The sequence below is a fragment of the Dysidea avara genome, chromosome 11, assembly GCF_963678975.1.
Source record: "Dysidea avara chromosome 11, odDysAvar1.4, whole genome shotgun sequence".
Classification (NCBI taxonomy): domain Eukaryota; kingdom Metazoa; phylum Porifera; class Demospongiae; order Dictyoceratida; family Dysideidae; genus Dysidea; species Dysidea avara.
In genome coordinates, this window is record NC_089282.1 from 21,560,001 (window position 1) to 21,587,672 (window position 27,672).

The 27,672-nt window shown below is 37.6% G+C and overlaps 1 protein-coding gene and 1 long non-coding RNA gene across 2 annotated transcripts; both read left to right on the plus strand.

Annotated features, from left to right (window-relative positions):
* Nucleotides 1-397: 397 nt before the first annotated feature.
* LOC136239352 (uncharacterized) lies at nt 398-6,327 on the plus strand. Its single transcript, XM_066030085.1, has 11 exons — nt 398-547; nt 690-798; nt 1,190-1,277; nt 1,340-1,582; nt 2,144-2,529; nt 2,720-2,827; nt 2,880-2,977; nt 3,030-3,119; nt 4,432-5,721; nt 5,779-5,949; nt 6,003-6,327. Exons 1-11 carry the CDS (start codon nt 446-448, stop codon nt 6,114-6,116), a joined length of 2,799 nt encoding a protein of 932 aa, XP_065886157.1. The 5' UTR covers nt 398-445; the 3' UTR covers nt 6,117-6,327.
* Nucleotides 6,328-20,808: 14,481 nt separating this feature from the next.
* LOC136239031 (uncharacterized) lies at nt 20,809-23,059 on the plus strand. The gene is made up of 3 exons (XR_010693319.1): nt 20,809-21,358; nt 22,165-22,236; nt 22,751-23,059. It is a non-coding gene; the product is annotated as an uncharacterized lncRNA (long non-coding RNA).
* The last annotated feature ends 4,613 nt before the right edge of the window (nt 23,060-27,672 follow it).

The following is a 27,672-nucleotide window of genomic DNA, read 5'->3' on the forward strand; positions in this document are numbered from 1 at the left end:
AATCACACTAGCACAAGTTTAAGGTATAAAGCAACTCTGATTTGAAATTGCTAAAGTCAAAGAGTACAGCTATATTTTCCATAAGTACTATACCCCTTTTACTCTAAAGTGTGATTTTCCAGAACTAGGTCAAAAATTTAACATGTACGTAATATACATATCAGTAATGAGACACAAGCTTCAATGATGAAAGTAACAAGAGCATTAAGTTTCTCATCATGCAGTATAAGTACATCGTGAACACTCAACACAGTTGTTGTGCCAGTTTGGCAGTTGGACAGGCACCAAAAGTCAAGAAGCCTTACAAGTGCTGCTCAGAAGTCAACATTACTTCTACATGTGATATCCACAAAACCTGTTTATCCTGTTTTAGTTGAAAATGTGCAACTATAAAAGACACTCATCACCTTGTTCTAGTACACTTTAAGACTACAGTAGTTGGAAGATGACGATCAGTATTGTAACATGCACTGTATTGTGCTTGTTTGCAGTATGTGTCACTGCAGCAAAAAAAGGTGTGGAGTACAAGAGAAATGGAGCATGTGATGTGAGTAATAATTGTCATCTCATGAAACTGTGTGTGTGTGCAGCTTAGCTACTAGCTAATCTGAGGTGTACGCATGCCATGAGCAATAGTATAAATTATTCTCTTGCAACTGCATCACTATGAACATTTCTTTCCAATGCAGTTCACTCAAGAGTGTGTATACAAGTACACAGCGACACAATACAACTATGGTGAAGAGGATCGAGAAGTGACTGACTTTTCTGCAGATGTCAACTGGCACTGTGACAGCAGTAAGATTGCTTGCATATGATAAATCCTTGCCCAGTTGTAAATGTGGTATGAAAACTGGTATAGCGCAGTTTACATTACAATTTACTGTCTAAAGTACCAGTAAATAGCATACCATAGCCGTATAGCCTAGAGGGAGAAAATTGTCGCTGATTTCGAGTTTTGGGGAAGGTGCAGCTAGCTAGCTAGAGGTTTGTTATTTGTGCTAGGGTCAAAATCTCACGTTGTGCATGGACAATAATAATGCAGGGTTTCACCATATCAGTGCTTACTTTTATTTTATTACCACTTTACAGCTAGCACAAGCACTGAAGGTCAGTAGGACATCTGTTGTTGTGTATGTGTGCTGTATGCATGTACAATTGATTTATGTGGTTCACTTTTAACGTTAAGGTGGTACTTATGGCACACAGTCAGCCAGTGAATTTTGCTTCACCATCTCCAATGCAGTGATAAAAGCTTCAACTGACTTCAAAACTAAGTGAGTCTACATATTATAGTATCTTACATAGCTGTCACCAATTGTATTTCTAACACACTTAGTGACTCAATGAACTACACATCTGATGATCAAGAGCAATTCATCACAGATAAACTTCAAGGAGAGTTCTGTTATGTACAGACATCTGATGGAAAGATTGTGTCTGTACACTATGGGACTACAGAAAACGAGGAGGCCATTAATATCAAGAAGAGCATTGCTAGCACATTTCAGGCTAATTTTGATGGCCACAATGTAGACATTGAGGAGGCAGATGCTGGCTCTCTTCATATTTCACACTACACGTGCGTAAAATGTAAATTGGCGTGTAGCTAAGCTAACCCTATATGTATGTAGCTGTAGTGTATAGTAGGGATGGCTGCATGGTAATGTGCATATGGTCTAATGTTCTGTGCAGTATGCTATGGTGTCAAAAAAGTACACTTATATCTAGTACATGCCATAGGCAATTCTAAGGGAGGGGGTAGGGAAGACCATGTCCCCCCCCCTGCTGAAAAACAACCTTTTAAAAATAATGGGGAGAAATTGCAGGATATGTAGATTGGCATTGTTATTTTAAGCATTTTTCATGTTTTAGCATAAATTTTAAACAGTTTTCAAGCCTTCAAATTGCAAAAATCGTGCAGTTTCTGACCCCCCTGAAATTCTACTTTATATTACAATTACAGCCATACAACAATACTCATGTTGTTCCCTACTTGCCCCCCCCTGTAAGTTAGGTCTAGAATCACCACTAGGACAAGCTATTGAGATCAGTTTCTGTCTGCAATGTATGTGTCTATATTTGTCTATCTATAATACAACATACCTATTATAGCTTATTTTATGATTCCATCCTATTATAGTTTTAACAGAACATCCGATGGTATGGTTATATTCACTCGGACAGTTGCAACAGAAGATCTCATCAAAATGGCTAATCCTATACCAGACAATTCCATAATACTCAGCAAGCGTGAAGAATCCGTTTTTGTTAACAAACTCCTTGAGTCTTCTCATGGGGTAATGAGAGTGAAGGTTGACTTTGCAGAAGGCAATACATCAATGCCAAAAGATGACAATGACACATTTTACAACAGGATGATTGACTTTGCCAAACAGTTCCAATCTAATGGAACATATTCCATTGAAAAGGTATACTGCAAACAGAGACACAGAAGGAATGCTATTTTTGCTGATCTGGCAGCACCCAACCTTGAGAAGGGAGATCTTTTGGTCGTCATTGATTTCAGTTAGTTCATTTCTATGTTATTAGTTTTTTGCATTTTATCATTATCAACTTCTAAAAGTTTTAAAAACTTTATCAATAGGAAATGGATGTGCACGCATATACACCAATCTTCTATCTCTTTGTCTCTTCTAATACAAAGATAAAACAATAAAAATTCAAAAAATTATGTTTTCTAATTTTTTTTGTACAGCTAAGTATGATCTTCACAGAATCAAAAAGATCAGGGATGCTATTGAGTCAGTCACTGATGTGCTTAAGACACTCCACGAGGACCAAGCCAACAGCAGTCAAGAATTAGGTACGCACTTAGAATTACTTTGGTTGATGGGATAAAGTTGTTTCTTTTCTAGTTGAGCATCTTAAAGAATTGATCAAACTAGAGGCACAATATGGCCCCCCAGCTGATGACACTCCAGCACTTGATCAGTTGATCGACTATTACAATACAGTAATTTACATGCCTGTATAGACTATCAATTATTGTTTTTTACCTTGTATAGGTGAAATCATCCACAAAACCAGAAGATGTAGAAATCAGAAAATTGATCTACATCTTATTATCTATTGATAGTAGTCCTCAAGCACAACAGGTAAAAGTTTAGCCATTTTCAGGTCACATGCTATCAAAGAGTGTTGCTGTAAGCAATTATCTTCGCGCACTAGGATTGAAACAGATAGCAATTTCACTATCTGGATATCCTGAACAAAATCTTTCCAGATATTGTACGGATATATATTTTGTCATCAACATGCTCGTTTTACTCACAGCTTAGCAAACATTACATTACTCATATGAAAATTAGGTTTGTTGTAATGATTAGCATAAAAGCCTTGTAATCAAGAAAATTTAAACATAAAATTGTTATTAGTAACTATCGTAATGGCTTCAAATCACTATCCAGATAGAAAATAAATAACCTGACATTTGGATAATACAGTTATCTGTTTCAGCATCAACACATGCAGTTTTCTTATAAGAGGCATTGGAAAACATTTACATGTGCATGTTTTAATTGTGCCATCATTACTCAGTGAAGCAAATTTATATCAATTAAACCTATATACCATCTTGTTTGCCAGTTTATGGATAGCTCAAATGTCTAAAGAGCATGCCATACAAAAATTGTATGAAAATTTCTTACATGAAAATTTTGCACAAGATTGAAATACTCTAATAGAGCAGTCATTCACGCAAATCATACAAAAATATTTTACACAAAAAAATTTTTTTGCATGAAAATAAAGCAAATTACGGTATATAGTGTTTGTCCTAAATATATATATATATATACTTTAGTCTTTGATGTTCATTATGTAGATTCATAATTCCAATTATGTTTTATGCACAACAATAAACTTGAATAACACTTTTTTCTGCCTCTTACACATGTATTTTATTTACTAATAAATTATCACTTAATCTGATAGTGCCTTGACAAAGAGCATACCTTCATTTAGTACCATAGTGGGTACAATTTGGAGGCATTTGTCCTTAAGAAATAGTAGCGCTACATATACATAGCAACCTAGAAAATTATTTAGTGTTGTTATTAATCATCTTTATATATAATTTGTTTAAATGGCACATGAAGAAATCCACTAAGCAATGGTTGTCAAGTACTAAGCAAAGGAGGTGACAACCTTGCAGATCTGTTATGTATATTACCCATAACCATACCCTTTTGCTATTTATTTAATTCAAATATTAACATACATATCAACTTGCCATTTATGTCCTCACACACAATGCTGCTATTTTCTACTCATAGTTTATTTGGCACAAATTGTTAACTGAGCAGCTCTTTCTATGACCTTGTTTGACCATTATGTATTTAAACATTGCATGCGATAAGCTGTAAGTACATATATTCCAACTTCAAAATAGATTGTCTTCATCTACAGATACTGGGGTCACTGCTGACTGAAAATATGGGAGAAGATGAACGAGACATCTTGTTACATCAGTTGGCTCAGATTAGTAATGCTGGACCTGAACTAGTAGATACTGTGATTAATATCAACCCATCCAATGGTGATGATCTACTGCTGGTATTAGGAGCACTAGCTAGGAATAATGACCATGCTATTCAGAGTGTTGTAGTCCGTGAACTTCTTAGGAGACTTGACACTGTTAAATCATCTACCAATAACACAGAATTGATCATTCTCTTGAACTATGCCCTCGGTAACACTGGCTCTAAATTAGCCATTGATGCTTTACTGTCCAGTCTTGATTATGATGACATTGACACACAGATTTCCGTTATTAGGGGACTTGGTGTACACCTTGATCAACCAGCTGTACAAAAGGCTTTGATGATCTTACTGAATGGAACTGAGGAAGATACAGTTTTAGATGAGGTTCTGATGATACTGAAAGAGGCATATAATGACAAAATACTACTCAGTCCTAGTGAAGACCTACTGAACACCATAGTGAAGACTGCTGTTAAACTAGAGAACCCCAACCTGTATGAATTACTAATCCAATATCTTACACTGGTTGGTACTGATGGAGCACAGCAACACATCAACACACTACAAAGACAGCATAACTATGGACAAGTTGTGCATGACCAAGTGAGCAATGATGGTAGGGTTAAACGTGCCTGGGATGACTACAACACTAATTGGGATATTGTAGAATCATACTCCCAGCGTAGAAGTGATGTCAGAAGTTATCCTAACCACAAGTATTCAATCACATGGGGTAGAGCACATGGCATCAACAACCTGTATCTTCAAACTGCAGGTGGTGCATTTTCTGGGTCGTATTGCAGTTACTACACTAGACGAATGAAGTTGTATGGGAAAACTTCCATCAGAGCTTACGTTTTTGGTGTCACGTACAATGTAGCATTTTTACAATACACTGACTTCACATCTGACAGTAATCTTGATCGTTACGTGTATGTGCGACTGGGGAACACTGTATATATAAACAGGAGATGGCGACTTAGTAGTTCATGCTACAGTGGCACATCAAGTTTATGGAGTATGTCACGAAGTCTTTTCACTCTCAGAGTTAGTGCCTTCATTTATGTCTCGACTATGTATTTCAACGTGGCAGGATCTGTCTACACAACTGGAAGTGTCAAGTCTTGCATTTGTCCATATCAAATGACAGCTTGTACTAGGTTTAAACCCTCTTTGTATTTTTATGTCAGGGGAGGAGGAACTGCTACTTTAGCGGTAAGGAGTCAGAACATTAGAACCACAAATTATAAAAATGTACTGTATTTCACACAGAATACTGTTCGGGGAGGGATTAATGTGGATGCTAGGTTTACATACTACATTGAGCCTCACATGTGTGTCAATTGTGGATCTACTTGTCTTCAATTGTACCATGGAACCTATGCAAATCATGTGAGGATTTCCCCATGGTATCAGACCAGGACGCTTATATACAATGGATGGGTAATTATAAAATTGCAATATTATTTATTGTCAATAAGTTTTTATTTTTTCAGAGCTATCAATATCAATGGGGACGAACGCAATCCTGGAATCCTGTCAATTGGTCATCAAATTCCTTCAGAAGCTTGCTGTGGAGTTACTGCTCTACTAGACCTTGCACTGTCTAAGCTATATCAACATGATCATGTACATTTGAAACTCAGCTCAGTAGCTAGCTTTTAAAATTAGTAGCATTCATGTTTGTTAGAATTTAGAAGACTGACACATTTAAACTGTTTCATAGTAGTAGTAGTGGTAGTGTTGAACCCTCCATACTATTGTAACTAGTGTATGTAAGCATTTGCGTGAAACACAATATGATCATGTCATTTTAATGGAGTTATATACATGCAATGTGTAATGCATATATACTGGTCCAGGATGTCATTGAGCTTTAAGTTGCAAATACCAGTAGGCAAGATTTGTTGTGTGTAAGATGTTGCAAGTGACTAAATGTTTTGGCGGCTCATAAACACTTTATGATGGCACAGTTTGGCCATTTTCAGTATTTGCTTCAAGTGCTCCATGGTACAATATTATTATTTTGTAACTTTCATTATAAGTGATTGCTGGAACTCCACTTTCATGTTTGACTATACTATTGGAAGTGTGTTTATATCAAAGTTGTTGCACCAACCTATGGAGAATGTTTGTCACTTAAGAGTGAGTTCTGAATTTTTTGTGACTAGGCATTGGTAGGAGTGCCCAATTATGTAAAAGGTACTTGCCACCTTATTAAAAAAGTGACTGTGTAAGTCACTAGATTATGCTCTAAACAAATTCACATGACTGTGCCTTAAGTAGAACTGATAGCTATAATAATTCAACCACTCATGCTCGACTAGTACTACTCATAAATCCATTAATATAGTTCAGAGATTTGTCATAAGGAATAGCACTATAGTGTGCACTTTGCTAATTTGCTTATAAGGGACATTTAATTAATATAAGTATTAACACTATAATGCACATCGCCTACTGCTACTTCATAAACTACAGTATAAATATATTAAAAGCATGTATGGCTACAAGCAAGAGTGATTAGTAAAAGAGAGAGTATCTAACTTCAGTATGGTCTATCAAAAATGAGGGCTTCAAGTTTTTCTGGTTATTATAGTAAATCCACACTTTGTTGATCGAGCAAGTTAACACTCAGCATGCAGTGAAACTCAAAGTAGCTACTTTGACAGATCAAGCAAAGGATATTAACATTTCACTTCTCCTATAAATTTGAGGAAAGCCTATGGACTTGAAGCCCTCATTTTTGATAGGCCATATATACTGAAGTTAGACACTCTCCTCTTTTATGATTCATCCTTGCTACAAGTATAGCTAATACTCGTGAGACTTAAACATCGACACTATATATATATATAGAGAACTAAAAACTCATGGTCATTTCATTGCTAGTCTCAAGGCCATACCAAAGTAATCATATGTTTTCACAGATTGTTTGCCCTCTAGTAGTGGCTCGGCAGGTTGAAAAATAAATATAAATCATTTCAGCTGCAACTGACTGTTTTGTTACACACTATATTTTTTACAGTCTATGGCTGCTCTATAGACTATCTCAATCTTGACAGGTGCAAAAGCTAAAGTCCTTCCAAAGTAAAGTGATGGAGCTCCATTTCCTTCCCCTTTGCTACTACACCTGTTACTGCTTGCACAATAAAGAGTTTACAGCCATATTAGCACTCTTTTTAAGAGATCACATGATTTAAATTTATTTTTGGGTTTGCAAAACGTTGACCCATCGCATCCATGAAACATAAGATCATGGCCTAAACATCAAATATAGTTCTATTTATATGAATTGCAATATTTAAATGTTACCTGAATTAGCTGAGGCATACAAAAGTTACCTACATAATCCACACTCTTATCAAGGTCCCAAAATATTCTTTAGTATATATATTTGACCACTCTATTAGAATATCTTGATCTTCTAAAACTTGACAGGTGAATATAAGGATTATGTTAGCAATTAATTGTCGTACTGTTAGTGACTGTACTGCATACTGTCTGCCTTTTTAGTGTGTTAGCAGAAACTTTAAGAATCTTAATTTCAAATTGGAATTTCCTGAAACCTTTCCCTATGCCCCTGCCTCCTAGTCCCATGTGGAGATCTGCTTCTTGTATGCACTACACTGTTACTGGTGCTTGGCATGTACAACCCATCTTAATATGTGAATGGATTTGACAAAACCAGGCTTCCACACACATCCAATTCTTTGACTTTAACTGTTTGTAACTTGACCATGCAGTATGCTATTGGCCTATACAATTTTCACACAATTCTCTCATTGTAATTGTAATTGTAATTTTTACACAGGAAATCCACTCAGTAAAACTGATTTTCAGTGAAGCCATACACATATGCATATAAATATTAACTACTGTACTTATACACTGTAGTACAAAATTACACAAAATTCAACTAGCTATAATTATATACAACACAAAGGCAAACAAAGTAAAACTACAACACAACCAAATATTTTCCAATAACGAATCAAAATTTGAAAGTGATAGCTTATTCCTACATTGAGTTACACTGTATGGTCCTTGAAAGTCACAAATCTGAATGTGTGTAGAAGACTGGTTTTGTCAAATCTGGTCACAGATGCACAATAGAGCTGGGCGATATACGGCATTGTTAGTAATCTGTGATATTTAAGTCATACCGGTTTTGATACCACCTGTTTTTTTTAATGCCGCCATGCCGTCTGGGCACTATGGCCTCCCTGTTGGCTTGTTTCATCCCATATTTAGAAGGTAACCAGACATGTGACAATGTTTGTAGGTAGGTGCTGATGTAGTCAGCTAACCAAACTATGTAAACAAGTTTGTTTGTGGTAATTTGTACCTGAGGTTTACTGAACTACCATGGGTATTTGGTACTTTTGTTGAGGTAAATGACAGTTATTGTAATACAGATGGCTTTTACATTAATACCGTGATATTTAGTAATACCGTGATACTTTTTATGGAAGGTATACTGTTTGCTATTTTCCAATACCGCCCAGCACTAATGCACAACCATCACTGCAAAGCTTTTATCATTATGAGCAGGTAAGACACAAAAACTACTATATTTAAAATTGTTAATTTACAAATGAAATGGGATCTAGACAAAATCATCACTTGCTCATTAGATCCCTACTTCTTTTTAAATTAACAATTTTAAAGTTTGTTTTGCTTTTTTATTATAGCATGTGACACATGTATGTGACAGTTCTATAATATAAAACATGACTGCTGTATTAGAGTATCTTGAGTCAAAGAGGTGTGGTATATATTTTTTCACTGTGCTATCATTAGACCAATAAAGGGGATAGGTGATCGTGTCCGAGTAAATAGATTGTTAAAAAGTGCTGGCACTTGATCACGTTAGCTATAAGTCAACCTACATCATTAATTAATGGGTGTGGTCTTGAACCTATTGTGAAGTTACAGATATCCACTCCTACGTTAGTTGTAAACATGTTTACAGGCTCTGCCTTCTGTGTTCACCTAACTTGACTGGACATCTTACGGCAGCGTAAGTACTTTCTGAAATATTCAAACAGTATGAAAGTCAGCCAAATACTTGGCCTGGGCCAAACCACATCTTATTATTTATCATGGTCTAATCATATCACCACAATTATTGGTAAATTTAACTCAGTGTTAGCATTTCTTCAAAGGAACCTTTATCATTGTTCGCAAGATTTAAAAGTCAAAGCATATCTAACATATGTCCGCCCAATTGTTGAATATACTATTGTCATTTGGTCCCCATGTATACATAGTCACATCCATTAATTTAAAAATCCTTGTTTTAAGTACTTTATCTACATATTCTAGTGTGTCATCACTTTTAAGTCAACTTTACCGGCAATCTCTCCAACTACATAGAAATTGGTCTTATATACCTTACTTATGTTTTTTTAATTGTTCATGACATCCCTCACACTTTTCACACTCTGCTCCATATGTGATCAGAGTAAAATTATTCACTTTAATACAATCAAGAATTGAATCTTTCAAGAATATTCCCTTTTCTCCTGGAACAACAAGGCTATGGAATCGTCTACCTGATATTGTGATTGAATCAGACAATTTAATAATTATGCAACCAAATACTAAAGATAATAAGAAATGTGGTTAGAATTACATCATAAATAAATAATGGAGTGGCTATTTGTACAGCATTCATGTATTAATAGCTTGTAATCTATTTGCACAGCGGTCATGTGATTTTAATAAATGGAGCAGTTTATGTACATCGCTGTCCGGAAACTACACATGGCTTTTGGCATGCAAGTTAGGCTGTATATTGTAAAACGGTACCCTCTGTGTGAATGTTTTGTATAGAATAGATTCTCGATGCTTCGATGAATTTAAAAGTTACAAGGATCTCCATGACACAGTATTGGCATTTCAGCATGTGTAGCTGTACTACAGGCATTCAAGGAAAAATGAATCAGCATCAAGTCATGCACTAAAGAAGAGCTTCCAAAATATACTACGCGTGTCAACATGGTGGAAAAAACTATAAAACGACAAAAGACCGAACCAGAGGTAAGTACAACTTGATTTGAACTGGTAGCACATAGCTAGGTCAACTGTACATATAGTAGCTGATCAGATTAGTTTGGTAATGTTAGTATTCCTACTGAGCTAACTCATACCAACAGTGACCACCCAGCCGATGTAAATGTAGAATTTGTTGACTTGACATCAATAGTGTTTCCACCTAAGATTAGAAAAAGAGATAGACCAAAGGGGGCTAATTTAACTGTCATTGGATTGCCCAACAAGAAGAAACATGTTGAATACCCTGTAAGATTTTTGCTAAAACCTGCTGAAGAGAGACATAGACAAATGCTCATTTGGATGATACCAAACCATTTGGTTGAAAAGACTCTGCATGGTGAAAGGATTGAATGTAACAATCTAGACTAAGATTTAGATGAAAATGTCAACTGGGTCTTGGTTCAAGGATTTTTTAGTATTGGTACATGGACTATAGATTCAGCTGCTATGGAGTACTTGGAAAATGACCCAAAATGCCACTGCTACACATGCAGCCGAGACCTATCACTTTCTGCATCTGTTGTTTGTGAGTCTTGTCTGAATTGGTACCATCTGAGTTGCATATGACTGACTGCTGCTCCCAAGAAAGCAATGTGGTTTTGCTGCTTTTGTTTTGGAAGTCAAGCAGAGCCAATGAAGGTTAATGATATAAAAAGGTAATGATAATAACTAAATTAGATATGCAATAGAAAGTTTATTCACAGTTGTAAAGCAGTGAGTGCAAACATATTGCATTCTAGCTATATTGTTAATTAGCTTCGTACAGTTCACCTTACATAACTCTGTCATCTAGAACTTGGGGTAGTTGAAATGACCAATAACTCTAGATGCCATTTTTCATGGTTAATATTACATGTGATCCTGAGCTTGTATAGATATGTACGTAATTAACATTAGATATGTAAATGATCATGAAAGGCTCACTAACAAAACTTCAAGTCAAAATCAAGTATTGGCATGCAGTACTGCATGTGTAATTATAGTATAGCGGTGTAGCCCCAAATTGTGCGAATTTTCATTAAAGCATGAAAATTTCCACATAAATAGTATTCCTCATGATATATACTTTGTAATATAGTGCCATCACAGATTTGACCCCTTGGTGACCTTTATAAATGAACATCCCTCCCCCAGTTTCCATGGCCAGGTAAACCACTCTGTTTCAGCATGATATTTATATTTTGCTTATTAGCTCAATGTGTGACGTATGTTTTAATATAGATTACAAAGTCACAACTTCAGCCACCTATAGTACGGTCTTCAGTTAAAGATAAGCAGCCACCTATTGTACAGCAAACAACCACCTATTGTACAGTGGTCAGTTAAAGATAAACAGCTACCTATGGAACAGTTGTCAGTTAAAGATAAACAGCCACCTGTGGTCAGTTAAATATAAACAGCCACCTATGGTACAGTCGTCAGTTAAAGGTAAGCAACCACCTATTGTACAGTCATCAGTTAAGGATAAACAGCCACCTATTGTACAGCCATCAGTTAAAGATAAGCAGCCACCTATTGTACAGTGGTCAGTTAAAGATAAACAGCCATCTATTGTACACCCATCAGTTAAAGATAAACAGCCACCTATTGTACACCCATCAGTTAAAGATAAACAGCCATCTATTGTACAATCATCAGTTAAAGATAAACAGCCACCTATTGCACAGTCATCAGTTAAAGATAAACAGCCACCTATTGTACAGTCATCAGTTAAAGATAAACAGCTGACCAGGAACGGCTCTAATGATCGTCGCAAAAGACTAAGGAAAGTAAATAATCACAATCATTATCAACATGATGTTGTGTAAAGATTTTCCAGGCTTACTGACAGCAACAAGCAAGGAAAAAAGCTTGATGATGATCACATGAATGCTGCTAGTCAGCTATTATGAGATCAGTTTCCTGATTTACAGGGCTTTTCATCTCCTACTGTTGGAGAATGTTTTAGTTTGATAAGTTTGACTGGTTATTGGGATTTGCAGGGCTAGCATACTACCAAATGTTGCACACAGCCGGTTGTAATCACTGGGTAGCAATTAAGGTTGTGTCTGATAGTGAAGTATATTATGTGTATGACAGCATCTTCATTGAACCAACATATCATACTTTGAAACAAAATGCTGCCATAACTAATTCATGGTCAGTTCAAATTCAGATTTATCTTGAGAAAGTCCAAATGCAAGCTAACTCCAATGAATGTGGAGTGTATGCCACAGCATTTTTGACTGATTTTGTTTTGACAGTGACCCAGCAACATGTCATTATGACAACAGAGTAATCCGCAGCAATCTAATTAAGTGTTTTGAGGCTGGCCAGATGACTCGCTTCCCATCCACTACAACAAGGAAGATAAATGCAGTGCCTTAAAAAATGAATGTTTATTGCCATTGCAGGTTACCAAGAGCACATTTCCAGGAAACTGTTGGCAGACGAACCACTCTATATGGTGAAGTGTTATATTTGTGAGAATCTGTACCATCGCTCATGTGTGAATGTGACAATAAATTCAAAGGAAATGTGTTTTTGTAAGCACAAGGGCTGCAAAAAATCCTTTGGATAACCCTCTGAAAAGTCAAAATTTTGATGGGTGGCCAAGAATTTTCATTTAATTTTCACATACTAAACCTATGAAAATCCATTGAAACTTTACTAAGACCACTCCAAATAAATTCTCTGTTTCTAGTCCTGGCCTCAAGCATATTTGCATGCAGGCGAGCGGTCCATTTCATTATAAGATTGGCAGCTTTTCAAGTCATTTGCCTGGCATAACCATTAAAAACTGCATAAAAGTCTTCCAATGACCAGAGAAACCAGGCAATATCATCAGTACCATTTCATACTCCCTACAACATCTACTACAGCTTACCAAAAATATTATTTTTCCAGAACAGCTCAAGACTGGAACTCGTTGCCACAATTCCTAATTGATTTCAATGACTCTGACTCTTTCTCAGTTAATGTTTCTAATTATTGTAGTAATGTACATGTGTGATTTTTTTTCCCTGAGCGCATCAGCAATACTGGCTGCTCAGTAATAATAAATAAATAAATAAAAACCTGTCTAAGTTTGTTCCTTCCTTTTTAAGTTGCAAAAATAGCACAGACGTGAAGTTTGTGCCGACTTGATAGCACTGCTGACACGTGAGCTGACATGGGCCTGTCAGTATGCAACAATAACCAGAAAATAATGGAAGAATACGGAATAATGGAATATTTAGAGCTGGAAGTAACTAGATTTGGGCGGTGGACGGTAAACAGAGGATTTATTTGGAGTAGCCTAACGAATACTCCATGAAATTATTTTCATAGAATTTTCATTAGATATTCATTGATTTGTCCAATGAAAATACTAAATTTCATTGGAGTCACCAATGAAATTTTGACTTTTCATAGGTTTCTTTGAAAATTTCATTGGATTTTCAAGGCCAAATTGTCCAGTAGTGTGACTATCACAACAGCAATTTCAGAAAACTCATAAATGCAAATATAGTTGCACTTTGCTCAGGACCGCTGAGAAGATTTAGGGGGCCTGTCAAGAAGATTTAGGGGGCCCAGGGCAAATTTAGAATGTGGGGCTCCTATAACCCATAATTTTCAATAAAGAAAAATAGGCACAAGGACATTACAAGAACAAGCTTAATTAGCTAAGTAGCTACTAGACTACAACTAAAGGAAACTACCTACTAACTGCTGATAAGCTTATATTAGCATGCAACCCAAGCTAGGGGGCTGGGCATACCCCCAAGGAAATTTTTGAAAATTAGACTCTAAGACTGAATAGGAGAGCAATTTACTAGATCAAGCTTAGCTAACTAGCTACTGGACTACAAGCTACTAATTGATACTGAATTTTAATTATTGACAGTTGCTAGGGGGTCTAAGGGCATGCTCCCCCAGGAAAATTGTGAAACTTAGACTCACTGTGATCAAATGTGATAGCAGTTTTACAAGAACAAGCTTAACTAACTAGCTACTGGACTACAAACTATTAACTGATCTTATTGACAGTTTTAGAGCAAGCTGACTACAACCGTAAAGGCAAACTGCTAGCTACTAAGTGATAAGTGTATTGACAGATGCAAAGCATGGGGTCTGGGGGAATGCTCCCAGGAAATTTTGAAATTAGACTCTCTAAGATTAAATATGAGAGTGATGTTAATAATTTATCACATGGAATGTTGTATTAGGGGAATTGCTAGCTGTATTTGGGTACCTTAAGTTTGAACTTTACAGCAAACTTTCTGCCAAAAACATAGCTACCACCTAGGAAATTTTTGTACTCTAGCCAGACTGATTTTTTAACAATTATTATGACTGAATATTTGCCTGACTGCTGTAACAGGGTGACTGTTCTATTAGAGTATCTCGATCTTATCTAAAAGTCACACTGTCTACATAGGCGCCTTATAAGATATATTACGAGTGATGCTTTGCCTCGTGGTTTGCTGCCACTGCTGCACTGCGAGGGGTCCGCAACAAGCTTGAAACCTTGTCGGCCGTTTCTAAAATCTTTCTTATATTTTGGGGAAATCTTGAAATCCGAAATCTCGCCGAGCAAAAATGCCGGATATTTTAGGATATTTCCGGATACTAAATGCAATATAGCAACGCGCTTTCACGTGGTACTGCAAGCGCGAGCCGAGGTGTGACCACGCGGTACGAAGATAAACGTCTACTTGAGGCTCGATTTGAGGGTTTTTCAAGTTAAGTTAGCTTACTCCGTAACGAGCTGTTTTGCTATTAGGCCACTCCAAATAAATTCTCTGTTTCCCGTCCACCGCCCGTATCTGGTTACTGCTAGCTCTAAATATTCCATTATTCCGAATTCTTCCATTATTTTCCGGTTATTCTTGCATACTGATAGGCTCAGTAAAAGCTATCTTGAAACAGTGTTAGCTCACGTGTCAGCAGTGCTATCAAGTCAGCACAAACTTCACGTTTGTGTTATTATTATTGCAACTTGCAAAGGAAGGAACGAGCTTAAGCATGCTTTTATGCAGCCTTTTTGGCTGTGCCAGGAAAATAATGACTTAAAAAGCTAGCCAATCTTATAATGAAATAATGGAAATAGACCGCCCGCCCGCATGCAAATATGCATGAGTCCAGGACGGGAAACAGAGAATTTATTTGGAATGGCCTTAAATAGCTCTAGTTTCGCCGGATTCGTGCTGTATACGGAGGTGTTACTGCTGGAGCTAGTTGCTGCCAAGTTGCGGTTTCTCGTGCCGTTTTGATTTCTTTTCTAGCCTCATCAACAGCAACATCAAATACTGCATTGAAATCTCTACTGTTTGCAACTCTGTGCATCTCAGCATCAACTGGCATCAACAACATTATACTGTAAGCGGTGCACTGCATGACACTATCTGGTAGATTGGGCTGGGGTTCTAGCTACAGCACATATATTTTCTTGAGATATTGGGGTACGTAGCTATATTGAATATTATGTTTTTGTAGAGGTTTTTGTGTATAGTCTTGCATGCTGCCTAATTTGATGGTAACCCACCTTGTAACATACTATGTATGGGTATAACAAGGGGTATAAGATTTTTACGTGTTTTACGTACATAGCGGCTTTACTCTGAGCTAAAAAGGCCAAAGGTTGACACCGAGAAATATGGCAGAAGACACCTTGGAAGATACCCAAGTCAGCAATTCTGCTAAAGAAGTGTAAGTTGTATGTGTAATACAGTGCAGAATTATTTGCTGTATTTACTTACGTACTTGAAGTGCAATTACCCCTGCTTACTTTCTGTACAATTGCTATTGACATTTGAAATGCCTTGCTAGGTGTTACACTCTACACCTAAAGTAAAGTGTTGAAATTTGATGGGATTAAATATCTGAGAGATAATCCAATAGCTTCACATATTGTATTTTATAAACTTCTTGCTGTAATTTACATGATACATACAGTTCACAATTTGTAGCTCTTTAAATTGCTGACAGCGGAGTATTTGCAGCAGAGTATTGCACTGCATTAGTGAATGGCCAAGACCCTTCAACTATTGTGTATAACCAAAGTGCCATGAGAAATCATTTAGAGTTATGTTTGAGTAGACGAAAAATGGGCCCATTTCCAAGCATAAGATGCCGCAGAAGCGGAAAGAGCAAGATTGACTCAATTGATGTTTTTTGCATTTGCAGATTACCAGATGATGGCAGCCCAATGGTACGTTGTGATACTTGCAAGGATTGGTTCCATCGGAGTTGTTGTCCAACCGATGTTATAAAAATCAAAATTGGTACTGTACCAAATGTCTTGTTAAGCCATCATAACTGTATTGTTTGCTGTTCTATTGTTATAGTTGCATTTAGCTACATTGTTGTAATGATCTATTATTATCAGTGTATGACATTTTACCAATACAGTACTGGAACATGATTACTTACTAAGCAAATTTTTCAAAGCAAATTACTTACTAAGCAATTTTTGGTTGAAATTTTGAGCTTGAAATCTTTTAGACCTATGTATTAAAATTCTCCATGTGAAAATTTTGACTAGTCCCAGACCCCTTGTTTATGGCAAGGCAATGCATGTGCATCAAGAAAAGTAGCTGTTGTTTGAAATCCTTTATCTGGAATATGTTTTGTAAATCTTCTTAAACATTTTTTGTAGTAATCAACATTGATATAGTGAAAAAAATAATGACAAGACCTCGAGGTACATGTGATTGCATAAAGTCAAATTAGACATGGCAAGGAGAAATACAATAAATTGAATTGCCTAATTTAGATTATTACAAGCAAAAAAATATTCTCTGAGAAGACTGAACTGCATGATGGTTTTGACTGCTGCCTAATCAAGTGCTCTTTTGCAGTATGAAAACAGTTTGTTCATAATTAATTTCACACCACTGACACATAATACTCTCATCAAGATAGCCAATATCCACCATGTGGTACTCACATGAAAAACCCAAGATGGTCCAGTTCAGCAATTGGCTGTAGGTAACTACTCTGGCTTTCACGCCTTACAGTTGCAATTGCGTAGTCAGCACTGGAATCGAAAGGACAGATAAGCTCTAGTAAGGAATAGGTTTTTAAATTTCTCATTGCATAACTATCTGGTCGATATGGGCACACTAGTATAGCAGATAGAATAGTGGCAAGCATAGGCGGATCTAGGAGACACTGTCAGGGGGGGCCAAGGGGGGGCAAGAAGTTTTAGTGCACAACAGTGTTTATTCTACTATGAGCTATGGGGAAATTCTAGAACACAAGTTATATTCATTTGCATAACCTTATTCAGCATATAGCTGGATGAACGATGGACATACAGTTTGTAAAACTGTAGTTGGAGAAAATTTTAAAAATCAGACCTCCCAGGTTTGAATTTCAGAGCATTTTTGATAATGCTTAGCTTAAAAGTGTATGATTTGCAATGCGTACAAAGATTGGTTAGCCTATCTGAGATAACTTGTTTGATGGTAAAGTGTATACCAAATCAAAATAAGGAGTAGCTAGCATTGTTACGATTTGTAAAATTTGTAAATTGATGACATCAGAATTGCGACTATTCTATTAGAGTAGTGACTGCTCTATTAGAGTATCTCGATCCTTGCACAAAATTCAAATTTATTTGCCTCACTTTCTATACAGTGTACAGTTTAACTATAAATGTTAGGCACATTTATAAGCGTTGTCTTCTATTTGCCAATTGGCTTTCTATACTTCTAAATGCAGTGTGAATGCATGATTCTAGTTTCTGGTATACATATGGTACTGTAGATCCAAGGGGGGCCAGAGAAGGGCCAGGGGGGGCACAGCACCCCTTGGCCCCCCCTCAGATCCGCCTATGGTGGCAAGCGGAGTCTGATGCACGCTTGCCATGCGAACAATTTAACATCGTGGATCCCAGTTTGCAGCTCAGACATGACGAAACAGCATCATGGCGATTGAGATGGTGACATGTGTGTTTATCTTGCAGTTAAGCTACAGGGCACATCTAGCTATCTTGAAATCTGTAGCAAAAACGGAAGATTTCGAAATCTTGTTGGCGATCGATTTGCTTGGTTGTGGACCCTCGCTGCACTGGATTGCTATGGATCTCATTGAGCAGAGCTTGGATGGTATCTCTTATACTGAGAAGCTTCTTATGTATCTTCGAGTCTACAGGGAAGATTTACACTGTTGTAAGTTCGTTTTATCATAGCTAGATATACCGAACCCTGGGGTTATGGTTTTGTTGTAGCAATGTGTGGATAAGTAGCTATGGGGCAGCTACTTCTGTATGAGGCCCCTTACAAAGTGGGACCCAGGGAAAAATGCCCCAGTTACCCCTGTCGGCGGCCCTGACTTGCTAAGGAATAGCTAGCTACTAGTACCCTGCTTTGTGCTTCACTACCGACGTTCTTCTGCTTTTGAGTACACTTTATTTGGTGTTAAGGCTGACGTAGTGTCACTAGGCTAAGGAGCATGCATACTAATATCTCATTTAGGTTAAACACCACCACTACTTAGCTATACATGTTTCTGCCTCACAGATTCAGCTGATTTGACCATGGCTAAGAGGAGCTGATGCATTATGGTATATAGCTAACTATATGTAAATACTTGGTAGCTACAAATGAAAAGATTATCATGCATGCATGATAGCTAGCTGCTCAATGTATATTGCAATCAGTCGTGATTTAATGGAAAAGTAAAATTTATTTACATAAATTGAAATTCCATTATTTTCCACTGAAAAACTGCTAAAAACACTCTCAAATTCACCTTTAGAGGACCTAATTTTCAAACATTTCCTGGGGGGGGCATTCCCCAGACCCCCTAGATTGGCATGCAGCACACTAATGTAGTCATTGTTCCAAATACTGTAGCTAATTTGTTAGTAAAACTCTGTAAACTCTCCACTCCTTTCTAAAGACAGCTGAAGATTGAGGGAACATTTGACTAGAGAAACGATGCAGAGCTACAAAAGATGGTGTGTAGTGCGAAGTCAATGTGATCTAACAAATGGGTGTGATCATACAAGTCGAAACTGGATAACGCACAACTAGGATTGAAAACATTCGTATATATACATTGTTGTGATTTTGAAACCATGCACATGCTTATATACAGGAAATCAATGTGTATAGCGAGTTCTCTATGAATTTAACATGATTCAGTTAGCAAACTTGGTTACATGTTTATCCAATGTTGGCTGTTCAACATTGGTAGGTTATTTAGTATATTTGAAAAGAAAACATCAGTCATTAAGAATTGGAAATGTTGTTGGAGTGTGTTTATGTTTTTCCCTCTAACTATGGGAGTAGCAGAATTTACACAAATGACTTCACTTGTTACCAGTGATAGTATTGTTCAATGTAACCCATCCAAAAACAGCTTATAGCTGTAAAAAAAGTGCGCGTCCAAGTAAAGCAGAGTTAACTGCGACAAAAAGTAATGATATCATAATGCGGCCATGTGCGAGGTGTGCAAGTTGTAAAATTAATATTAGCTAATCAGATAATACAATGTTATTGTTAAAGTGTTAATGAGAACTATGTGATGCTGCTAGTTTTTAAGTGTGTGAGCATCTTCATAAATGCCACATAAATTTAATTCTCAATAAAGCAATGTGTATAGATTCTCTGATAGTAATAAATAGTTTGAGTTTGGCCACCTTTCTCTTGTTCGTAGCATTGCTGTATACAGGAAAGGCGGCCAAACTCGAACTATTTATTACTATCAGAGAATCTATACACATTGCTTTATTGAGAATTAAATTTATGTGGCATTTATGAAGATGCTCACACACTTAAAAACTAGCAGCATCACATAGTTCTCATTAACACTTTAACAATAACATTGTATTATCTGATTAGCTAATATTAATTTTACAACTTGCACACCTCGCACATGGCCGCATTATGATATCATTACTTTTTGTCGCAGTTAACTCTGCTTTACTTGGACGCGCACTTTTTTTACAGCTATAAGCTGTTTTGGATGGGATTTCAATACTTTTTGTTAGAATAAGCAATGCACTGTTGATAACAGTAGGTGAGTTTCCATCGTTTTGACAGAAACCCCAGATTACAGTGACAGAATATTAAAATATAACTGTAATTTTAGTGGCCAGGGCCACCCACATTGGGGGTAACTGGGGTATTTTTCCCCCTACCACAGCCCGAAAGGGGCCACTTGAATACCTGTTTAAAGAAAGATCGATATACTCTAATAGAGCAGTCAGAATCTAGACCCTTCCTTGCCCCTTGGGCCCCTCTTTAACTCTTTTCCCTGGGCCCTCTAATTTCTCTGGACGGCCCTGTTAGTGGCATGCAACTGCAGTCAACTAACACCCATTTTAACTAGTAAACCCTTAACAACACTTTGTCTTTCATCTTGTACTGCATTGAAACGATCAAGATACTCTATTAGAGCAGTCACAAAACAGCTGTAACACAGCAATCAATATTTAGCATAGTTACAACTTCTGCTTAGCGTCGGATTGTATAGTTTAAATTACTAGCTACTTACAGACTTTACAATATAAAAATATAGCACTTGTAGAAATGTGACTGTTCTATTAGAGTATCTCGATCTACTTCAAGCATTGACTAATTCAAGTGAAGAAGCTACGCCCCTGCCAAGAGATCTTGTGAAATGAAATGAGAATAGTAAAGAAAAGGCAAGTATGTACAGAGACAATAGAGGGGCGCGTAATTATGTCCTGTTGTAAATAAACGCCTTTAAAATTTATATTACTACTAAATAAACGCACCAGAATAGGCTTGTGTGGCTGTTGTCTCCAAGGTTGTCTCATTACTTGTCTTTTCGTGTTGAAGAAATTTAGTCACAATTGGTGAGTTTAACTATACATGTATTTGTGTTGTAAAACTTAATTGTAAAAAGGCGATTAGCACATATCATGATAAACATGTATTTGTCACAGTAGAGTCTCTCACGATTATTAGACATTGGACTAGGGTAAAAAATTTACTGCTATATTTAGAGGTTGTAGCGTTTGTATATCTTAGTATCTTAATAAATAATCCCCCATGATCACTAATCACTAATAGTACAGTGAAAACTGGTCATTATTCAGGCCGTAGGGACAAAATTTTCTAACCTTGCCTTTTAAAGAGGTGGCTGCATTATGCGGCCTTAAAAAAAGGTAAGAAGCATGCTGTTCTAACTGGCTATAGAGATGGATTTAGTGTATGACAGCGTATGAGACAGTGAGTGCTGGCAGCAAGGGGGCAGCCAATCTGTTAGAGCACCAAAAGCACTGCTTCAGACATAGGCAGTTGACTGTCAGCCCCAAGTGTAAAAAGTTTCACTATTGGTCCTTATAAGCTTCTGATGAAGAAAGTGATGAAGTCATTATCCATAGGATATATTTTTCAGAGTATCCATTTCAGTTCTACAATATAGTAGCCAAGCATAAGATGAACATAACACAGCATTCCAATGGCCACCTCTTTAATAAGACCACCTCATTATATTGGCCACCTCTAGTAGGTCCCAAATATAGCTAAGCATTACTTATGACCTCATTAATAAGGCCACCTTGTTATTCAAGCCAAATTTTTTGGTCCCACAGCCTGCCATATTAATGAGGTTTCATTGTACTTATGTGAATTTTTATTTTTCGTAACTTTTCTTCAGGTTTACTGATGGGCACTATGAAGCATTGTTGACTGGTACGTGTATAATGTGGTGACTTGAAATGCTAAAACAGTACGTAGAATGTCTTGTATGTACATGTAATGTGTTGTAATGTGTCCACACATCCACACATCTTAGAAATAAATATAATTGTATTCTCTATAAATAGTCAGTTCCATTGTGCCACTGGATCATAAGTTGGTTGAGTATGGATCATCCAGGGCACTTGAGTCACATTTTGTCCTGGCCAAGTGGATCTCATCCACTGACAGAATATACAGGATCAGATCACGTGTATAAATTACGGTGGAACTTGTTCATTGCCACCTTCACTCATTCAACAGGTAACACTGTATAAATTCTCAATTGGAATTGGCTTTTCAAGAGTGGTTGTCTTTCTATACTAGTGGCCATTAAGATAGGTTGTACTGATAGAGTGTACATACTAGAGATGCAACAATATCCTCCACTTAGTGTCGTTTGATAGTGATGCAATGGAGACTATGTATTATTGCATTTAAATACTATACTATTATATTGCAACTCTAGCACGTATTTATAACAGGAATGTTTGTTAACTGTTTAGACATACTGGAGCCACACCCACTGATCTGGATTCTACAAATGGAGTCATACCAACTTGTTTTCATCATACTTACTCGTTACTCCCATTGTGTTTGGATGAATATACATGCCGTCATGTGAGACTTGCTACCATGGCGGGCCACTGGAAAATATTTGCATAGCAGTTATATTACAGTCATTATTGTACAATTCTTACATTATTGTTGTGAAAAGTGTTTGGTATTCATGTGTCTCCTCTGTATGTTGTAATTACATGTGTAATTTTGTGTGGGGGTGCTATAAAATGCAATAATGCATGGTGACAATTGTATTAGGCGATTTTGCACATTTCCTTTTAAGCTAGCTACATGTGCTAATTACTCACAGCTTGTGTCAACAACTGGTAACCGCAGTTGTACTCTTGTGTCATTCTTTAAGCCGCGCCCTTAGAGGACAAATTATGTGGGGGCGACTAATTTCAAAACGAAGGATGGTATGCAGCACCATAGATTATATCTATGGACTATAATCTATGGCTGCACACTTCTTGGTGGCTATATGTACTGATTAACTACATAGAGCGCCAGTTCATCAATACCCAGTGACCGCAGTTGTGCTCTGTGTCATTCTTTAAATTCCAAGTAAAATTCTTAGAGAGCAAATTACGTGGGGCGACTAAATTCAAATTTCAAACTAGCCATTCTCGAAAACAAATGTTTCAATCTGAACGAAACTTTCAGAACAATTTAAAGACACATTGCCCTACATGCCAAGCGAGTATTGCGGAAAACAACAATTAGGGATTTGTATTTGGCCTCTAGGTCGACTGAGGACGACTGAAACTTCGTTTGGTGCTGAAATCACGACTGTAGGGTAATCATGTATGGTGAAATCGATGATGTGAATCTTGAGGTGATTGAGTGAATACTGAAGCGATAACAGGGCGATCAATGTTCGGAATGCACAAAGGAACGCAAGGCATACACCTGCGGTTGCGTCTAACCGCATGCGATAAAAAAAGAATAAAAAAAAGAATGAAACTTCCCCTTTGATGTCGGCAACCTCGATCACGAAACAATCGGCATGGATTTGCTTCACTGCTTGTGTGGTAGTTACTAGTGACACGATGAGTTCAACTCCAGAGTTTCAGAGGGATAGCGTAAGTGACGGGTGGATTACAGGAAGACCGAATTTGACAACGTTCGTTCTTGTAAAATCCTCACGTAGTGGTCGCGTCATTTATTGTCTGCGGCGCGCGTTTCTGCTTTACTGGCCGCGCGACTCACTACCGTGAGTCTTGATTTAGTACCTTGTCTGATCCAGTTTTTCAGATCTTATAGCTTACAACAAACAGGCTGAGTAGGTGTGCATGCGTGTGTGTGTGTGTGTGTGTGTGTGTGTGTGTGTACCTGTGGCGTGCATATAGCTACAGTATCGCCCAAAGGTAACGTTAAACCCACGAGCAGTTGACTCTCGTGTAGCCTATTGTCGACCTGCGAGTTTCTTTGGCATGTGTGCGCTAGCTAACTCACTACCTGTAGCCACGAGATGCGAGCTCCTTCGAGTGGTTGCTCCAGTAACTGTGTGCCATCGCATGTGATGTCTTCCAGTTATGCGTTCGTGTAAAGTCGTGGCCTGGATTTGAGCACTCGCGAGAAATTGTAATGTTATCTCTGGGAATCCGATGAACATTCACGGAGTTATGACCAATTATTTGCGTAAAATAAGGTCGAAGGTCTGTCACGCCTACAGAGTAAACCCCTTGGAGGAATCAGTTGAAAATTGATATGTAGATGGAGCAACCGTCGTAGGAGTGTCTTTTTGTGGTTTGAAAGGAATCGGGATAAAGACCATGGAGATATGACACAAAACCCAACCTGTGTCAAAATTACGCGATCGATTTTTATGAATAAAATAACTCTTAGTTTTCGTGTCTACCAGGCAAACCGCTTAGAGCAACGAGCTGAAAATCAGTATGTAGCTGGAATAATCATCATGAAAAGTTCTTGCAGTAGTACAGAAGAATCGGATTACAAATCACTGAGTTATGATTCGAAAGGCAACTATGTGCAGCAAATGCGAGATCGAGATACTCTAATAGAACAGTCACCCTAATAAAGCATTCAGCTGCATGTATAATTTACTCAGTTATATTACATTGCAAGTTATTCTGTAGGGAAGTCAGCTACAAACAAGTCACCCTGTAGTCAGATCAGCTAGAAGAAGGTACCTAATAGAGAGTTCAGCTACAAAGAAGCCATCATGTAGAGTGTTCAGCTGAAATAAATCACCCTGTAGAGAATTCAGCTGCAAACAAATTGCCCTGTAGAGAGATCAGCTAGAAGAAGTTACCTTGTAGAGAGTTCAGTTACAAAGAAACAATCATGCAAAGAGTTTAGATGCAAACAAATCACCCAGTACTCAGAAAGTTCCGCTATGAACAGATCACACTATAGAGAGTTCAGTTAGAAACAAGTCATCCTGTAGAGAGATCAGCTAGAAGAAGTCACATTGTAGAGAGTTCAGTTACAAAGAAACAATCATGCAAAGAGTTTAGCTGCAAACAAATCACCCAGTAAAAAGTTCCGCTATGAACAGATCACACTGTAGAGAGTTCAGTTAGAAACAAGTCATCCTGTAGATAGATCAGCTAGAAGAAGTCACATTGTAGAGAGTTCAGTTACAAAGAAACAATCATGCAAAGAGTTTAGCTGCAAACAAATCACCCAGTAAAACGTTCCGCTATGAACAGATCACACTGTAGAGAGTTCAGTTAGAAACAAGTCATCCTGTAGATAGATCAGCTAGAAGAAGTCACTTTGTAGAGAGTTCAGCTACAAACAAATCACCCTGTAGATAGTTCAGCTAGAAACAAGTCACCCTGTAGAGAGATCAGCTAGAAACAAGTCACCCGTAGAGAGTTCAGCTAGAAGAAGTTACATTGTAGAGAGTTCAGCTACAAAGAAACTACCATGTAGAGAGTTCAGCAGCAAACAAATCGCCCTGTAGAGAATTCAGCTACAAACAAATCACCCTGTAGAAAGATCAGCTAGAAGAAGTTACCTTGTAGAGAGTTCAGCTAGAAACAAATCACCCTGTAGAGGGTTCAGCTACAAACAAGTCACCCTGTAGAGAGTTCAGCTAGAAGAAGTTACATTGTAGAGAGTTCAGCTACAAGAATCTACCATGTAGAGAGTTCAGCAGCAAACAAATTGCCCTGTAGAGAATTCAGCTACAGACAAATCACCCTGTAGAAAGATCAGCTAGAAGAAGTTACCTTGTAGAGAGTTCAGCTACAAACAAATCACCCTGTAGAGAGTTCAGCTAGAAACAAGTCACACTGTAGAGAGTTCAGCTAGAAGAAGTTACATTGTAGAGAGTTCAGCTACAAAGAAACTACCATGTACAGAGTTCAGCTGCAAACAAATTGCCCTGTAGAGAATTCAGCTACAAACAAATCACCCTGTAGAAAGATCAGCTAGAAGAAGTTACCTTGTAGAGAGTTCAGCTACAAACAAATCACCCTGTAGAGAGTTCAGTTAGAAACAAGTCACCCTGTAGAGAGTTCAGCTAGAAGAAATTACGTTGTAGAGAGTTCAGCTACAAAGAAACTACCATGTACAGAGTTCAGCTGCAAACAAATTGCCCTGTAGATACAAACAAATCATCCTGTAGAAAGATCAGCTAGAAGAAGTTACCTTGTAGAGAGTTCAGCTACAAACAAATCACCCTGTAGAGGGTTCAACTACAAACAAGTCACCCTGCAGAGAGTTCAGCTAGAAGAAGTTACATTGTAGAGAGTTCAGCTACAAAGAAACTACCATGTAGAGAGTTCAGCTGCAAACAAATTGCCCTGTAGAGAATTCAGCTACAGACAAATCACCCTGTAGAAAGATCAGCTAGAAGAAGTTACCTTGTAGAGAGTTCAGCTACAAACAAATCACCCTGTAGAGAGTTCAGCTAGAAACAAGTCACACTGTAGAGAGTTCAGCTAGAAGAAGTTACATTGTAGAGAGTTCAGCTACAAAGAAACTACCATGTACAGAGTTCAGCTGCAAACAAATTGCCCTGTAGAGAATTCAGCTACAAACAAATCACCCTGTAGAAAGATCAGCTAGAAGAAGTTACCTTGTAGAGAGTTCAGCTACAAACAAATCACCCTGTAGAGGGTTCAACTACAAACAAGTCACCCTGCAGAGAGTTCAGCTAGAAGAAGTTACATTGTAGAGAGTTCAGCTACAAAGAAACTACCATGTAGAGAGTTCAGCTGCAAACAAATTGCCCTGTAGAGAATTCAGCTACAAACAAATCACCCTGTAGAAAGATCAGTTAGAAGAAGTTACCTTGTAAAGAATTCAGCTACAAACAAATCACCCTGTAGAGAGTTCAGCTAGAAACAAGTTACACTGTAGAGAGATCAGCTAGAAACAAGTCACCCTGTAGAGAGTTCAGCTAGAAGAAGTCACATTGTAGAGAGTTCAGCTACAAAGAAACTACCATGTAGAGAGTTCAGCTGCAAACAAATTGCCTCGTAGAGAATTCAGCTACAAACAAATCACCCTGTAGAAAGATCAGCTAGAAGAAGTTACCTTGTAGAGAGTTCAGCTACAAACAAATCACCCTGTAGAGAGTTCAGCTAGAAACAAGTCACCCTGTAGAGAGATCAGCTAGAAACAAGCCACCCGTAGAGAGTTCAGCTAGAAGAAGTTACATTGTAGAGAGTTCAGCAGTTTAGCTGCAAACAAATCGCCCTGTAGAGAATTCATGATCAGCTACAAACAAATCACCCTGTAGAAAGATCAGCTAGAAGAAGTTACCTTGTAGAGAGTTCAGCTACAAACAAACCAGCCTGTAGAGAGTTCAGCTACAAACAAGTCATCCGGTAGAGAGATCAGCTAGAAGGGTCACCTTGCAGAGAGGTCAGCTACAAAGAAATCACCCTGC

Coding starts and splice junctions, on each gene's coding strand:
- LOC136239352 (XM_066030085.1), top strand. CDS start 446: ATGACGATCAGTATTGTAACATGCACTGTATTGTGCTTGTTTGCAGTA. Junction 2,828..2,879: donor CAACAGCAGTCAAGAATTAG/GTACGCACTTAG, acceptor TTTCTTTTCTAG/TTGAGCATCTTAAAGAATTG. Junction 5,722..5,778: donor GAGGAACTGCTACTTTAGCG/GTAAGGAGTCAG, acceptor TATTTCACACAG/AATACTGTTCGGGGAGGGAT.